General features: G+C 42.7%; 3 protein-coding genes across 4 annotated transcripts; 2 read left to right on the forward strand and 1 right to left on the reverse strand.

The window, feature by feature from the left end:
* Window positions 1-419: 419 nt before the first annotated feature.
* Window positions 420-6,553, forward strand: LOC308289180 (uncharacterized protein). Of its 2 annotated transcripts, none has more exons than XM_080730782.1 (6): window positions 420-501; window positions 850-891; window positions 998-1,381; window positions 2,390-2,524; window positions 4,329-4,419; window positions 5,004-6,553. In XM_080730782.1, the coding sequence occupies exons 2-6, from the start codon at window positions 852-854 to the stop codon at window positions 5,461-5,463; spliced, it is 1,110 nt and encodes a 369-aa protein (XP_080586908.1). In that variant the 5' UTR covers window positions 420-501; window positions 850-851; the 3' UTR covers window positions 5,464-6,553. The 2 variants fall into 2 exon arrangements, with proteins under 2 accessions (XP_080586908.1, XP_080586909.1); XM_080730783.1 differs by having other exon boundaries at window positions 459-482.
* Window positions 6,554-7,245: 692 nt separating this feature from the next.
* On the reverse strand, window positions 7,246-12,182 carry rasl12 (RAS-like, family 12; the record flags this gene model as incomplete). Its single annotated transcript, XM_080730786.1, has 5 exons — window positions 7,246-7,582; window positions 8,473-8,663; window positions 10,763-10,836; window positions 10,955-11,011; window positions 12,080-12,182. 5 exons carry the CDS (start codon window positions 12,180-12,182, stop codon window positions 7,246-7,248), a joined length of 762 nt encoding a protein of 253 aa, XP_080586912.1.
* Window positions 12,183-14,264: 2,082 nt separating this feature from the next.
* kbtbd13a (kelch repeat and BTB domain containing 13a) lies at window positions 14,265-17,002 on the forward strand (the record flags this gene model as incomplete). The annotated part of the gene is made up of 2 exons (XM_080730061.1): window positions 14,265-14,402; window positions 15,479-17,002. The coding sequence occupies 2 exons, from the start codon at window positions 14,265-14,267 to the stop codon at window positions 17,000-17,002; spliced, it is 1,662 nt and encodes a 553-aa protein (XP_080586187.1).
* Between the last annotated feature and the right edge of the window lie 892 nt (window positions 17,003-17,894).

Below are 17,894 nucleotides of genomic sequence, written 5' to 3' on the forward strand. Positions count from 1 at the left end.
TACTTTAAGGAATAGTTCACCCCCAAAATGACTTTTTTTCTATTGATTAGTCACGCCATGGAGAGTAGAGTTCAATAATATTTTTTGGTTTTTGTCACATTCCTAAGACAAAAATTTGATTCGAGTAAATTTGACCCCATTGATTCCGGACGGGGACCCGTTTCGAAACGGGTCCCCATCCGGAACGAATGGGGGTAAATTTATTGTTATCACATTTTTGTCTTAGGAATGTGACAAAAAACTAAAAATATTATTGAACTCTACTCTCCATGGCGTGACTAATCAATAGAAAAAAAAGTCATTTTGGGGGTGAACTACTCCTTTAAGGAAAGAAATTGAGTACTTTTTCCACCACAGTGAAAATGAAACAGTCTCCTCCCACGTGAACTTTGGAAAGCTTCCTCAGAGTTGCGTATGTGTTTGACAGCTATGGTTATTCTCTCAGTGACTCTGGGTGCTTCTCTCCTCATCGTAAACAGGCGGTAAGAAAGCTCCACAGCAGTGAGTAAACCTACTATACATTAGGACATTTGAATGACTTGATTCTAGATGGACAACAGATAGGCCTACAAGAGTAAAATACAAAGTGTGATGTGATGTTCAACATAAAAGATGTATTGCAATGTGCACATATACTTTAATATGGTTTAGGCCTACTTACTGTGTTTATTGCAAATCCAATTGTAAAAGATAATCTATTATGAAGATGACTTAGTCCACATGAATTTGTTTTTGTTTATTAAATAAACAATCAGCACGCTCAGTCATGGATTAAAATGATTACGTTGAACTAAAAAGGTGTGGAAACAAGTGTGGAAATAGCTGTTGTATGTCTCTAATCCTCTTCAGACATGCTTCGTGCCTGGATCTCCCTGTTAGTCCTCTTGCCAGGTAAAGTATGCGCTTCACTCAGATAAACTGAAGCAGATTCCTTTACCACTCTCAGTGCTATGGTCAGAAGAAAATCTGAAACATTTAACTCTCACAATGCTTGCAGGGGCAAGCAGCTTCATGATCTACAACACCCATCACAGCCTGTGCTTGGAAGACTCTTCAGTGTCAGGTTTAGTTGAGCTGAAGAACTGCAACCTGGACTCAGAACTTCAACAGTGGGTCTGGACAACCCAGAGAATGTTGAAATGCGTAAGCACCTCCAGGTGCCTGTCAACCCATCACACAGACCACGTCCAGACCGTGTCCTGCGATGAACAAGACGACAGGGTCGAAGGGCTGATTTGGGATTGCGAGGGGGACAGACTCATGAGCCAGAACCGATCTCTGGAACTGTCCACAAATGGGAAGCGTCTGTCTCTGTCCGACAAGAGCAAAGGGACAAGGTGGAGATCTGTGGAGGAGGGAGATATTTGTAAAGAAAGTCTCAGTGAGTCAGTTTGGTTTCTAATTTTGTTATTCCATAAATGAATATTAACAATAATAACTCATGTGGAAAACACTGAACAAATTGTTTGTTCCGACAAGCATTTTTATCCAGCATGTACACTGGATAGTAATGCTTGTCATTAAAACTTATCAACATTTCAGCAGCCTGCGGAACTTTATAGAATTTGTTTTCACTGATGTCCATTTGATTTTGAGATTTAGCAACAAGATATAAAGACATTTCCTAAGCAAACATTTGTGGTGACAAAGCAGTTAAACAGAAATCAGAGAAAGGTTCTGTAGGCTACAGGGACATGCTGGGCCCCTGATTCAGCCCGGGAAAAAGAGTTGGAGAGGCCCTCATTGCGCGCTATAGAGAGAGATCTCTCTCTATATAGCGCTGCTGCTACTCAAAGATTTGCCATTTCAAAGTGACAAGCCAGTGGGCCAATTACTGTACATGAGTTATATTTCGTCGTTGTCGGGTGGAAACCTTGTATGTCCAAAACCGTTTGTTTTGTATTTATCATTTTCAAAATGATTTAAACTAGTGAAAACAGCCGATCTAGCTGTTTTCACCACTTTTGTGCGACAGCCTTGTATGATGAAGCAGGGCTTTGCTTTGCAAAAATTGAAAATTGGAGATACGAGGTTTCTGCCTGACAGTGACAATTTACTTTGTTCCCCAAAATGGAACGAAGGCCGACATTTTATTTTGAATTTTTTCCTGATGGCCGGCCTGGACCGGCCGGGAATGAACCGGCCATTCGGGAGTTGTCCCCCTTTTCCCAATAGCCAGCACGTCCCTGGTAGGCTACTTTTGGCACAAGCATTTAATATACAGTAGGCTATGGGGTATACAAACACCACACTGATAACATTGACTCTGTGAATGATGGAAACATTGTAGCGCTTTGGGTAAAGGTGAAGGTAAAGCACCATTTATCAGTGTCAGTGTCCTGTGTTGTAACGTGTCTTGTGTGTGCACTGCTGCCACGGCCTCTGACAGGAACCAAGCGAGCATCCAACGAGCCTGAAGAGTTTGAGGTGAAGAAGACAGAGAAAGAGGAGCAGAGAGCGGGACCTGCAGCCATGACAGATGAGCAGAGAGAGTTTCTCCGCTGGTACTACCGCACTGAAGATCGTAAGTGCTGTTTACTGCAATCAAAGGATAGCTTTAAAAAGTATCCTCTGTATGATTGATTGATTGATTGATTGATTGATTGACAATATGCACAAAGCAATGTACAAATAAAACATCAAACGGATAGACACAAGAAAGCTAAAAGCTTATTTCCATCATGGTCCTCTTCAGTGTTCATTTTAGAAAAATCACACCTGTGTGAAGTGAGCGGTGCTCACAACGAGTATACCAGAAGACTCGCCGGAAAACACACTTTCCTTGGGCGTCTATCTGTCTGGCGGAATGGTAGAACGGTCTCTGCCTGGTATTCCTAAACGTAACCTCTGTAAACTATGCCTAAACGGTTAAACCTAAACCTTATTCCTAACCTTGACCTCAGTAAAACGGTGCCAAAACCTAAACCAATTCCTAATCTTAACCTCAGTAAAGCTATGCTTAACCCTAAAGTTATATCTAACCTTATCCTCAGTAAAACAAACAGAATATATATTGTGATGTCATGTGAATTTTGACCAATCCTCAAATCCATTTAGAAAAGTGAAAATTTCAGAACTCTCCATTCTGCAATTGTCTCCATTAAGCCAAAATCGGCAGTGTATCAATGACTTCTGTGTTCCGTGGACTTACTTATTGGTGGAGTGGCTAGCACTGCTCAACAATAGACTCTTCCAGGACAAAAATTCTAATAATGGTGTGGCTTCCCTGTGTAATCTGCAGTAGCTATGGATAAGCTAGTTACTATAGTCTACTCTAAACCCAAGGTACGGTAGATTCTAGAACAGCGGCGAGATTGGATGCTAACGAATCCACACGCTATGCTTTGGAAACCCATCACATCACCGTCCCAATATAAAGGACCACCCTAAAGATGTTGAATTGGTTCGGCAATGAAAATCTTCCCACTATCTGTTTCCACCCAGTTTTAGCAATAGAAGTGGATTGTCTCTAGCTGAGTGAAGCATTTAGAAATTGACAGGTGTGCAGTTTGAGCACCAAAGATGTGTTAACTTGAGAATTGTGTGCAAAAATTGATCACATTACCTACAGTATGGAGTTTGGCCATAGCTGCCTGTATGCACATACAGTAGCAGCGTGAGGTCAGCTGTGATTGGCATTCTGTAGCAGCGTCATCTGAGCTTTGTGGTTTGATTTATCTACTTTTGTGGGGACAGAGATAGCTAAACAGACATAGATATACAGACAATAGACACGTCCTGTTCTATAGCTGGCCCCTTCTGTTCCATGCAATTAAAAATGTATTGCTCTTTGCACCTATTGCACATTGACCTGGAAGTGGCCCCCACTTTTGTGATCCTTCCCAATGTTTCTTCCTTTCTTTTCCCCCAAGCCCTTTGACACTGTAACAGTGATTAAAGCCTATAATACAAATAAAGTTGAGTTGAGTTCTGTGTTCTTCTTTTTGGACATAGCGGTATTTTACAAAGAGATTCAATGGAACACACAAAGGCTCAACATTCTGTAGGAGTTTGTTTGTCGGTTTTAAGATGGGTGAAAGACCTTTCTTTGGGTGGAACTACACTACAACACTGTCATGCCGAAGGCCTGGTGAAGAATCACACCCTCCGGCTCAAACCATAAAAGGACACATTTTACAGAGTAGCATTTTGCCGAGATTCATATGGCAGTAAACGTTTACTCCCTCCAGCCAGTAAAGAATTGCTTAAATGAACACTTGGGCCGGGCTCAAAAATGTCTTTGATTACCTCATAAATGTCCTGCTGCACTTTTAATTTACGATGGTGTGATAAGATGTACTTCTCCTGTGGTTTTCTTCCTGTCACAGCAACCACATGGAAGTTTGCAATGCTGGCGTTATCCTTTGCTTGCCTCCTCATTGGCTTTCTGCTGCTGGGAATGGGCTCCATGGCCAACAAGTATGTAAAGTACTCTCTGTCAGAATGAGTCACACAGCATTTTCATAGAAGTACTTATGATGTAATAATAAATGTATGTTACATCAGGAGATCACATGACATTTGTTGTCAGTGTTGGGGGTTACACATTACATAAGCAATGTGTTATAATGACATACTTTGATGGGTATCAAAGTAATTGTATTGTGTTAATTTCACAAAGTGCATAATATTATTAGTGACTGTGTCAAGTGATGCAATTCTTTCATTCACATTAATGACAAAAACAATCAATTAGCTAATTTCACAAAGTCTACAATACTTTACTATTATCACGTGATGCAATACTTTCATTCACACTAATAAAAAATACAATCAATAAGCTACAGTATTAATAGATTGCACCTATAGAGGGTGCTGCAGCTTTGGCGTTGTTTTGTGACATTGAAATTTACTGTATTTACTGTAGTCTACCCTCTTTATAATGCCTAGGTGTGTTTTGGGAAGTAAAGTAATATGAAATATATAATACATTTTGAAAGGAATTTCCCCCAACTCCAATTTTGATGAACCAGTTCAAGTTCTGTATCCTATTCCCCACATAGGAACAGAAAGAAGATAGCAAAGTACAAGGCAGCTGCTGCGTTGGCTCAAAGGCCAGAGGCTGAAGAACTACTGGTCATCACAGAGGTCACACACCACAAAGAGGTGGATGCAGTCAACGGTGCTGAAGCTCAGGCCCACAACGGACACGACATGCATGCGTCAGTGGCAAACGGGGTAAACGGGGAGGCTAAAGCAGCAAACGGGGTAAACGGGGAGGCTAAAGCAGCAAACGGGGTAAACGGGGAGGCTAAGCCGCCATCGGCAAACGGGCTAAACGGGGAGGCTGAGGCATTGAAAGCCGGGGACATTGTGGTGACATGGAAGGATGGGAACGTGTCTAACCTCTACTCAGATTCTGCTGCGGAACTGGAGGAAGAACAGATAGAACAGAAGGTGGAGGAAAAAGAAGAGGAGGTGGAGTCAGTGGCTGAGACTGACGCGCAGGTTGGGGCAGAATGAACGGGTGGTATGATGGCATGAACAGATAGATACAGGTTCTATGGTACTGCTGCTCTGGAAACTCCACTCATCATGTGTGCCACCTTAATCTTAATTTATACGCCGGCAGTGTCAAATGATTTTTGAATACAGTAAGTGTCATTTGAAAAACTGTTCGTGTTTGTGTGGAAGACTCCTGAGTCCTATTCAAAGATACACTGTTAATAAATAACATATCCATTGTGCAGGGGTCATCAACATGTCCGTACACACTACACAGACAAATGTGTCTGTGGCAAAGACAAACGTTCTCAAACGTTTTGAGTGCAAGGACCCCCATAACTCTAGGGGTCCACTTGGTTCCATTTGTACACTCTCAGAGTTACAGGCCTGTTATGGTCATTCAAGGCTAACTCTTTATATGTTTCTGGTAATATTATTGTCTGGTCACTTTATATAGCCATGGCAAAAATGGAATTTTGACAAAGATGTCCACCACAAGCCAACATGGTGATGATCCCTGCCATTGTGCCAATGGTGTTTCATTTCACTTGTTCATAATTGAAACAGTAATTTATAATGTATTGCTATTAGAGAAATGCAATATTACATTAAACCACTTTGTTACAACAACACAATTCACAACATGTGCAAGAAATAAAACCGTTTTTTTTGGGGGGGCGCCCGCTGTCCTAGTGGTCAAGACGCATACCACATACTAGGCTATGAATATGCCTGCTGGTGTCGCCGGTTCGATTCCCGATCTGGACGACCTTTGCCACATATCATTCCCCATCTCTCCCCCCATTTCCTGTCAGTCTACTATCCTATCAAATAAAGGTATAAAAAGCCCAAAAACAAATCTAAAAAAAATAAAAAATGAAACCGTTTTAGTTTTTGTGTATCACAATGATCTTTTGGGGTTATTCCGTTCAAGTAAAATATTAATTGGAAGACTAAAAGTATTAAGGAACAGACATGTTAAAATATGCCATTGTTTTGTATCCATCTTCCCATATGTTTGTATATTTTTACTGTTAAACTGTATTCAGAATCAAGTTGTAATATATATGTTCAATGTCAAAATGGGAATAAATGTAATATCAAGAGATTGCTTGTCTGAGATTTTAATTGTGCAATGTAGAGTACACTATAATTTACAGTATTTAAGAAAATTCAATACATTCAGTTAAAAATAAAATGCAAATTTGTGCATTCTAAGGTACAGCATTTGTATAGTTATGCTATAAGAACTCAGCTTTGATACACTTCACAGAAGTTGCAGTGTGTTTATGGAAGTGCTTTTCTTTTAAAATGTTGGCTTTACCTAGACACACCACGTTAAGTGTTTTAAAACTACAGTGAATAAACTAATACCTGATGCTTGTAATCACTCCAGTGATAAGGGTGATAACATATACAGTGTCCCTATAATTGACAGCATGGATAGCATGGTATTGTACACTTTAGCAATGCTTTGTCAAATACACGTTCTGTGTTCCTCCATCAGAGTAGTACTGTTTTTGTTTTGTTTTGTTTGATTTGTTTTACCCATTTTTACCTCTTTTACCTTTACAGTTCCATTTCAGAGCTAAAATGAACTGGATTTTACTGTGCAATCACAGCAGTTTTGGTCCACTTGTAAATACATCTAAAGGCACATCCAAAGTTATTCACAGTCTTAAATGGTGTAGTCCTCCTCACATACTGAAACACTTCCTGTAGTTCTTTTGTCTCCTCCTTAGGGCCTTAGTCTGTTTTTGTATACATTGTGTTTTGACTTGGTTGGCAAGGACGGACTAATCAGAAGATCTTAAAGCCCTTGAGCAGTGTGAGTGTTGGGGCCCGACGTTTGCTCTGGGCCCTTGAGGACTTGACCGTGACCAGCTTGGCGGTGGTGGGGGCCGGCAGCTCCTTGTAGCACGGCGTGGTGAAGGAAGGCAGTGAGGAGAGACCGACCAGGGGTTTGTCCTCGCTGATGTAGAGGGGTCGTAGCGGTAGACTCCTCTCTCGCCTTGCCTCTCTCACTGCCTCGTGGAAGATGTGCTGCACAGACAGGAAGTCCAGGCAGGCCGACACCTCGTAGAAGAGACAGCCAAAGCGAGTGGCCAGGGCCAAGCCGTCTGTCTTGCTCACTTGCCTGAAAAAAAAAAAAAAAAAAAAGTGTGAATAGCCTTTTATGCACAGTAAAAGATTGCCGGTGAAGAGGTAGAGAGTTTCGCCACTTCTTCATCACACTTTGTTCAGATAGAAGTATAATGAAGTAATGGGACATCATAATAATTCATTTGCTCTTTGTGGAGCTAAGGACATGTGTTGAAATGTGCTTGCATGCACACACGTGCCTCTCGACTGTAGTAAAAATTAAAAATACCTCACGAAAACAAAGACAGTTGTTGAAAGCGTACTTATTCTAAGTGGGAACACTGAGCCCCTCTCCACCCGTCTAAAATATACTTTTTGGCAAGAACTGATGTGGTCAATGGAATTCTTCTATTGACAAGATCCATAGGGGGCGCAGTGGAGTAACTATCTTTTCCCCACATCCAGTGGAATATTTTCTGGCCAAAAAGTGTATTTTGGACAGGAGGCGGACGGCTAAGAGTATTCCAGGCATGCACACACGCACACACACACACACACGCACATACAGGGCCGTAGCGCGTTTGATCAGCGCTCTAGGCGAACTCTCTTGAATGCGCCTCTCTCCACTCGCGTGCGCGCGCTTTTTGCGGGTTTTGCCATGATTTTAGTCGGTTTTGGGCCGATTTTGGCCCGGTTTTGGGCCGGTTTGGGGCTGGTTTGGGTCCACTGCTTCCATTTCTGCGCCCCCTCGGCGCCCCCTCTAGGATGGCGCTCTAGGCGGCCGCCTATACCGCCTATAGCTAAAAACGGCCCTGCGCGGCACGTACACACGCACGCACGCACGCACGCACGCACGCACGCACGCACGCACACACACACACACACACACACACACACACACACACACACACACACACACACACACACACAGATAAAGGCACAAACCTGTATCTCTCCATGTCCAGCTTGTTTCCCAGCAGGATGATGGGAGTTTGGGGCAGGAGAGTTCTGGTGTGAAGGGTCACCGTCTCCAGGTACTGCTGGCATCCTTCAAAGCTCCGCCTGTTATCTATGCTGTAGACCACCAGGAAAACACTGGCCCAGGACAGGTACCGCTCACTGTTCACAGGACCATCCTGGGATTACAAAGCAGAGACATGGATGGACTGACAGTTCTGACTGTAATCTGAGTTCCCAGATGTTATTTTCTTCCCCCCGTCACATTCTGACTGCAACTCCAGAACTGCAGACTCAACCCCAATTTTCCACAGTAATCTGAAGACTCACCTCTTCACCTTCCACCTCACCCCCAGTCTCCTAAATACTGTATCAATCTGCACATTGAAACTATACCTAATTGTTTAGAAGGCTAAGTTCATGGTTTACCTGGTATCCTATTTATTGATTGATTGAAGACTCTATTAGCTCTATTAGACGGTACAGTTCACTGGTACAAGGTCAACTAAAAGGAGATCCTAGAAAAGCACTTGGCTTATTTACACAGGAAACCATTGAAGTATCTCATAACATTGAATGGCAGATGGATAGAACACAGTACTGTGCAGTAGATATAGTCAGGAAAAAAGTAAAATAAAAAAGTAGGTAAATACAAAGAAGGGTCAGGGGAGGCTGGGCTAGGTTTGTTTTTACCAGTTGTGAACGGCTGCCACCTGTAAGTGGTTTTTCAGGGCAATTTTAAAGGATGCTAGGGATTCCACATTGTTGTGGTATAGCAGAAGAACGAGTTTGACCCTTTGAGTTGACTCTGGGTTGAACGTGATCTGTGGCACTGCCTCTGGTGTTATAATTATGGACATCCTTAACGTTTTTTTAAAGTATTTTGACAGGTACATGGGTATCTTAGTGGTGTAGTGAATCTTGTACACCAGGCCCATTGCAAGTTGCTGTACTCTGTCATCTACTCTGAGCCACCCCACTCTTAATGGTGAGTAGCGGTAAGGTGAGTCTGATAGGGAAGGTTAAGCAGGACCCTAATTAGTTTGTTTTGGGCTGTTTGGAGCTTAGTTTTCAGGGCTTTTGGGGCGTCACGATACCATACGTGGACTCCGTAGTCAAAGAGGGGCTGGACTGCACCAGCTATGGTCTTCAGTGTGTTGAAATTGACCATCGCTTCCTACAGTTTCTTGAGACTGTTCTCTCTGCATTCTATGTATGTGATCATTTACCTTGCTTATCATACGTCTCTCTGGATAAGAGCGTCTGCAAAATACTGTACCTAAATTGGAAGTCACATGCCAAGAGGCAAGATTCGTCATTTTGAGAACACGTTTGTGGTGGAGACCCTCATCTGTGAGCCTTAAACAGGAAACCTTCCAGACGTTGTATAGTTCTATTTTAATCATTCTACTGAATCTCCTTCCCATCTAGATTCTCTGCATTCTGTTAAGTACTGCTGTCAAGGTCAAGATCAACCTGAGAATTGTAAAGCCCAACAATTCATGCTTCATTGCACAACGGCATTAGCCTGGAAACCAGACAGATCTGCCAGTGCAAAAAAAGAAATGAAAAGAAAAGATTTTCCCTCAGCAGCACTGATATTAGTCTGGCCATGCCAGGCTATGACTGTATCACCGAAAGTAGCTGACCTACAAGCTCACAACGCATCACAAAAGTGATACGTTGAGAGCTTGTAGCTCTGCTATTTTTGGTGCTTGAGGCATCATGCATCGGAGTGTAAATGAGGCATTAGCCAAATGTACCGTCTTTGCTATTATTATAGTATTACTGCACTGTCTAAAACAGGGGTCTTCAACAGGGGGTCCGGGGCCCCTAGGGGGTCCTCAGAGTTACTACAGGGGGTCCTCCAAAATCCAAATCTTTGAGTGATAGAACGTTTTTTTCTACTTTTTATTTTATTTTAACACTTGAACCATAGTGTTCATATTCTGAAAACTTTACCCAAAAATATCCGATCTACAAGCTCACAACGCCTCGAGGCGTTGTGAGCTTGTAGATCGGCTATTTTTGGGAAAGAGGTTTGGTGAAGAGGGGAAGAAGTACAGAGTGAAAGGTCAAGTTTATTAAGTTTGACGGTTCAAGTGGTTAAATATCTGAAAACACACATTGACATAAATCAGAAAATACACCGATGATTCATATGGAATCTATGAACAGGTTGTGGGGGTCCCTGCTTCATCTCTCTCTCAACTAAGGGGTCCTTGACCTGAAAACGTTGAAGACTCCTGGTCTAAAAAGTATAATGCATCAATCATACCTGGTCAGCAGTGTCCATCACCTTCACCACAATTGGCTGTTGGTCAACAATCTCCTCAGATGAGTAGATATCCTCTAGATGGAGGCCACGGGTGAAAGACAAATAACAGCAACTTCATTACACGCTCATTGTCATGAATATCCAGTCTCTTTCTCCATAAGATTCATTCATCAAAGGCAACAAGAATCTCACCGAGATTGGGGTCATATTCACTGATGAATCGCTTTGTAAGGAACTTCACAGTCAGCGCTGCAGAAAAGAAGAGAAGGGCTTCCTGTTTAGAACGCAGTCATGCTGTGTCCTCAGATGTAAGGGTCTCCAGAGAGGCCATGAGAAAACTACCCAATGTAAACACTCCCAAGACATTTATCATTGGACATTTGTCATCAGACTTCTAAAATAACAAGTAGACCTACTAAAAACATAACTAGGGTCTAGTAGGGGCGCCTGGTGGCCTACTGGTCTAAGCGCATACCATATAGGCATTGATGCCTGGCGGCGTCGCCGGTTCGATTCCTGATCCAGACGACCTTTGCCGCATGTCTCTCCCCATCTCTCCCCCAATTTCCCAAAAAACAAACAAAATAGGGTCTAGTTCAACGAAGGGAGTGGCCTATAATATGGATTGGAGAAAGAAAGAAAAGTGTGTGTGTGGGGGGTGTAATCTTAATAGTCAATACAAATGAAATGGGTTGTATAAGTGTTTGTTTTTGTTTAACATGTGTAAAAGTAGCTCTATATTGTCATTGTAATATTTGTTAAGATCTCTTGACATCTCTCCTGCTCTTTAGTAGCTAAACACAAAATACATGTTCATGTTGGGATACCAATTTCATTGGATCAGGAGAGAAAACTCATACAACATACAGGATACACAAGTGAAAATTATGGTAATGGGAGTATATATATATATATGTGTGTGTGTGTGTGTGTGTGTGTGTGTGTGTGTGTGTGTGTGTGTGTGTGTGTGTGTGTGTGTGTGTGTGTGTGTGTGAGTGAGTGAGTGAGTGTGTGAGTGAGTGAGTGAGTGTGTGTGTGTGTGTGTGTGTGTGTGTGTGTGTGTGTGTGTGTGTGTGTGTGTGTGTGTGTGTGTGTGTGTGTGACGTGTGTGTGTGTGTGATAAAATGAATAGGTCTATCAGATCTGAATCGAGTAGCCTAACTCCCAAAAACCTGAGTAGAAAAATCAAATGCCAAAAAATGTTTTTGAAAGTGAAATATGCCTTTAACCTCTTAAAACGTTTTGTTTTGTCCAAAAAAAACATCACTTATATAACAGCACCTTTTTAACTCACTGCATATCACAAATAGAACAAACCTGATTTCCCTGAGCCCATCACACCTAGAATCACCACCTTGCACTCAGGCTGGATCCTCCCAGGGACTAAATGACAGCTCTTTGCTTTCCCAAACATAGACATCCTATAGGCTTAGAAGGAGACATCAATTCAGTTGAATTCACCTCGTTTAACTTCTGTTCTGTGTTTTGCATCGTAATATGTTGGTCTAACGTGACTCTTGAGTCTTTACATGTTCAAAGTATGATAATCTTCTTCACAATGTCGACAAGGATAGCTATATACGTACAGGTATGTTGAAACGACGACACCAGTTGGCTGGCCCTCAGGAAGAAGTGGTCGAGTGAAGTATATCCGTCAACTCATCTTCTCAGGCCTCCGAAAATAGAAATATTACAAATATTGCACCCCCGAGTCCAAAACAGATGTTCATGACGATACGAGGACTAGGAGTAACGAAACAGCTGGAGTTGTGCCCTGGCAGACTGCTGAAACACTGAGGAGGCTGCAGAGAAAAAGACCGCCTTCCCAACTGTAGGCTACTAGCCTACACATGATTGACTGCCATCTCCATTTATGGGAAGGGACTTAATTAAAGGAGCTATAGTCAACTTTTTCTTGAGAAACGGATGCTAAAATAAAAATAATGTTTCGAAAATATTTTATAAAAAAATAAGCTTCACATATGTGTTTCTATTCAAAAATGACCACAAAAAGCGTAAAATAATGATAAAATAATCATTTTGGCCATTGTCAGACCGACACTTTGTTTACATTCTAGTCTATAGACTAGGATGTAAACAAAGTGTTGGCCCTACAATGAAAAAGTTGACTATAGCTCCTACACATTTTTACATAGGCATACACGTGGCTGAGTGTAGGCTAAATGAAACACACAGCCTTTAATGCATTTTTATAATATCGACACATAGCCTATTAATAAGCAATATTAATATCCGTGAAAAATAGCAACCCTCTTAAAAGACTTGAGTCACGATCATATCACTCTTTAATGCTTATTTATTTGCTAATGCCAAATAGAAAGCCCTATTTAATAATTTCACAACTGTAAAATAATGATATAAGAATAATAAACTAGAAAAAGTGCTCCTCGGACCACAGGTCTCCGCCAGGTCAGGTTGGTTATTGTGGGCCAGTAATGTTTGGAATTCGTCAATCAGGATGGAATGGATCCATCTTAATCAGGATGGAATGGATCCATCTTGATAACTATGTGTACTGATTTGTGTGATGTTTGGAGTGGATTTAACATTTGTGGGAGTAGGCCTAATATTTAAAAAAAATGTTTTGCGAAGATCAGCCTCCTGGTGGCTCTGTAAAAAGGCAATTTAAAAAAATCTTAGGCAATCAGGATAGAATATGAAAAATCATACAGATCCGTCTTGATCACATGATTACAGTAATCATGTGTACTGATTTGCTTGAGAGATTCTTCTTTTAGAGTTATAGGTAAAACATGTTATAGTGCCACCATGAGGCTGATTTGAAAAAGTGATCCTGGCCTATTAGTAGTGGGATGTGGGAATGTGCAAAATGTCAGGTAAATGCAAGCTATGTTCATGATTTGAAGCATTTTATTGAAAACGGAGCACTTCTGCAAACCTTGGAAACCAATCACAGCCGACATAATCGAATATGACCCGGACGTTTCGTTTATAGAGATACACTGTGTACCGATTTGCGTGAGCGGAGACAATACATGGAAATTGGCAAATTTCTGTTCTTGCTCAATGGTCCATGTGTTGTGAACATTTTTGAAAAATTGTGAAAACATTTTAGAATTACAAAAAGAAAAAAAAAAATATAGAAGCAGTGCTCTTCCGAGCACAGGTCTCCACCAGGCCAGGCAGGTCCTGGTGGTGCTAAATGTGAAAAGGGTGCCATGTCTTCTTTGGCCTTTAACGGCAATGCATGCATGATTTGAGGCATTTTGTTCCAAAAATTAGTTTGGCAAAGGTCGACGTGCTGGTGGCGCTATAACAGGCCAATGTGAAAAGAGTGGCATTTGTTCCTTAATATAGTGGGAATGTGCGTGCAGAATTTCTCTGTAATCACAAGCTGCATTCATGATTTAAGTAATTTTGTTCAAAATGGACCAATCCTGCAAACTTTGGAAGCCAATGACAAACGTAACAGAAAAATCAATCAAGACAGAATTAGATGTTTTGTGCCCATGCAGCAACGATGACACATCGCACAGAAGAACGGTCAGACGCAGGAGGATACAGGCCCGGAGGCTCAGTGCCCAGATCCTCCTGGAGTCACCAGCAACACCTGCTGCAAACATCTCACAACTATGCCACCCTAAGCCCCCAAGAGACAGTGGGGGCATTAGCATGCCACTTGGACATAGGCCGGGGTCTGATCAGCTTCGGTCAGGTCGCCTGGAGGAGTTTGTGCATCAGTAGATGTTTATTAACAGAATATATTTTTGCAATTGGATTACCCTACTACAAATGACTATTACCCCAATTTCATACTCATAAGGCTTATTTAACATGAAAACAGCATTCAACACTTCTGTCAATGAGAGTTGTCTCAACAAGGTGTGTTGCTGGGCTGGCGTGTCTTCACCTTGTAGACACGCATGATTGGTTTGGTCAGATGCCATGGGGCATACATAATTTTGTAGTCAGACCGCCAAGCAGATTTATTATCAATATCTGTCCCTCGCTATTTCAACAGATCAGAGACAAGAATAACGACTAAAGTATAATTCTACCACTTTCCTTTCAACAACAAAGAGAAGAAAAATTTGTAAATAGTAAAAATAGTAAAAAGATTCAGGCGCTGGGGCCTTTTGGCCCCAAAAGTTCTCCTCTGCCTACAAAATGATGTCAGACTTAACAACCCCTTATAAGGTAAGGTTTTAGCCTTTCTGATTGGATAACTGGTAAAAAAAAGAAGCTTGGCTGTTGAAATATTTGTATCTATATCCTCTGAGAACAACCTATTGTTATAGGTCGATATTTTTATATGTCCTAGGACAAACCCTGGTATTTTCAGCTGTGATTCCATTGGCCAGTGGCCACCAGTCACCACAAAACAAAGAGCCATAAATCATCTGCACATTACAGTAAGTGTACAATGCCTCTACCCCTGCCTGTCATATTCCATCTCCTCTTTCAGTAGGTCAACTCTGGTGTCTGCCTTGACTGCATGTCATCCTAATGTACAACGGTGCTATGTTTAGACCAGTCTATTCTAGTAGCTGTGAAAACAAATAGAAACAGTCGATACAGTTAAGCCTCATCTGCTCCGGACTGGCTGTGTTCACGCTGGTTGCCCAGTGATGCCAAAAGGACGTATTGTGGATATTTTTAGGATTTAGATTTCCTTCACGTTATTATTCATCTCTTGGTGAGTTTTGTGTGTGGCTGCATGGTACTGTAATGAAGATATTTGCCCGTGAAGTGATGGAGGTGAGCAGCTGTCCGGGCTCAGAGGCTGGCAGCCAGGATGGGGATCTCCGCAAGGCACTGAACTCACTAGAGAGGGACACCCTGAGAGTGAGAGTGGACGACAGCCTCTTTGTCGTGGATAAAACCCTCCTCGGTCAAAGCTGCGAGTACTTCCGAGCTCTTTTCCAGTCAGGAATGAAGGAGTGCCACCAAGAGGAGATCCATCTGAGGGGCGTGGGCGCCTTGGGCTTTCTCACTGTGCTCCGCGTTCTGCACGGCGAGCGGCCCGTCCTGGGAGGTGACGAGATCGTGGAAGCCATCGAGTGTGCTGCTTTCCTCCAAGTCCAAGCTCTCACAAAGCACCTGATCAACAGCATCAACTCTGACAACTGTCTACTCATGCTCCACACGGCTGCCACCTACGGTGTGTGGGAGCTCTCCCACAGTGCTGCCTTATTCGTCCGAGACATGTACTCCGACCTGCAAGAGCATGTTCACGCCTTACCTAGAGAGCTGGTTGAATACATCGAGTCTCTTGCTCCGAGTACCTACATTGCGGTGTGTACCCATTCACCGTCCACTGAGAAGTTGAAGGGCTGCCAGAGGACAGTGTATTATTTGGATGAGAACGACAGAGAGTGGAAGGCCCTTACCGATCTCCCCTTGAGCACTAGTACCACCATGGCAGGTGTGACTGTCCATGACAACAAACTCTACATCATTGGTGGGGTCCATGATGTCAGCAAGAAGGTTGTAGAGGGTGGCTTTTGCTATGACCCTGTGAGTAACACTTGGTCCATGATCCCCAGTCCCCAGCAACTACGTTACAATTTCACTCTTATAGGACACGACGGCTTTCTCTATGCCGTAGGAGGAGAGTATGACAGGAAGGCCATGGCATCTGTGGAGAGGTACAGCGTATCTAAAGCAAACTGGAGCTTTACGTCTCATCTCCCCTGCCCGGCAGCGTCGGTGGCCTCTGCTAAAGCCATGGACAGGATCTTTATCTGCCTCTGGAAGGCAAAGGGCGCCACAGAGATTCACGAGTACGTACCCGAAAGAGACCAGTGGGTGTTGGTCACCACGCTCATTCGCCAACAGAGCTACGGCCATTGCATGGTGGCCCACAAGGACAATGTGTACGTGATGCGCAATGGACCCTGCGATGACTTCCTGATGTGCGTGATGGACTGCTACAACCTCAGCACTGGCCAGTGGACAGCTGTATCTGGCCAGTACGGGAACAGCAACTGCTCTCTGTTCACTGCTGTGGTGCGAGGGGACTCTGTCTTCACCCTCGACCAAATGGTGACCACAGAGTACACCATAGATGACCACAAGTGGAAAACCAAGAGACGGATGAAGGGTTTTGGAAGGATTGGATCCATGTACACATTTCTGCTGCGGCTTCCCAAAGCCGCCGCCCCCCGCATAGGAAACACGGAGGTTCTGACTCACAGCCGGAACTTTGCAGACCTTTTCGACGACAGTCCCAGATCCGTGAGGCAATGCTTTGACTGAATGTCCGTGAATGTGTATACAAATAACCTGTTGGTGCTCTCTCTCTCTCTCCACGAGGAGAGAAAACTATCGCTGAAATAGCAAATAAGTCAATTCAGTTCATTTTGGAAACGTGAAACCAGACCTAGCCATCGACACTGGCAATGCAAACCAATCCCTGATAACAGGTTCTCTGTGCCAAGCAGACACTGACAGACATGTGCACTTTTCCTGTTTTTACAGAAAACAACACTTGCATAACAGCACGCTCCCAGGGGTATTCATTCTGGGAATCAGGGTTAGATAAGGCCAAGATGGCGTTCACTCAGAGATAAATAAGAAAACTTGTGCATAGCTGTGTCAAGTCTCCCTGACATGTTTTTAGATCTAATTTAAAATCGTGGATTGTTAGATAACAAAACACTGCCTTAGGTAACGCTGCCACGCTGACATTGACATTTTAATCAAACATTTAACTTTTTTTTGTTTTGTTTTTTCAAACCATGTCTAGTCAGCAGGCGAGTAAAGTATCCGCTAATAAGCTTAATCTTTCCAATTTATTATCCACTGCTTTCTGTACTTTCGATTTCTTTAACATTGTGTTTGACTATGTTTGACATAGGTTTGACATAAGACTGTGTTTGACATAGGTATGACTATGTTCATTAGCTGATGAACTGATGAAACTGGAAAAGTAAAAAGAAATCCGCTCTAAGCAGAGTGTGTTATGTCCATCATCATAGATACACATCTTTAATATATGCCGACTCTTCCCTTTGCTCAACCCCCGATGCTAAGCTCTTAGGACACCGATAGGCCGGTAACAAACCAGTATTGTATAGCCATGTGAAAACTGGCACACATCAACAGAGAAGGCATGGCAAATATGTGCAGGAATAAAGTTGTGTTATGA

Source organism: Nannobrachium achirus (assembly GCF_963921795.1).
Source record: "Nannobrachium achirus genome assembly, chromosome: 7".
NCBI classification, from domain to species: domain Eukaryota; kingdom Metazoa; phylum Chordata; class Actinopteri; order Myctophiformes; family Myctophidae; genus Nannobrachium; species Nannobrachium achirus.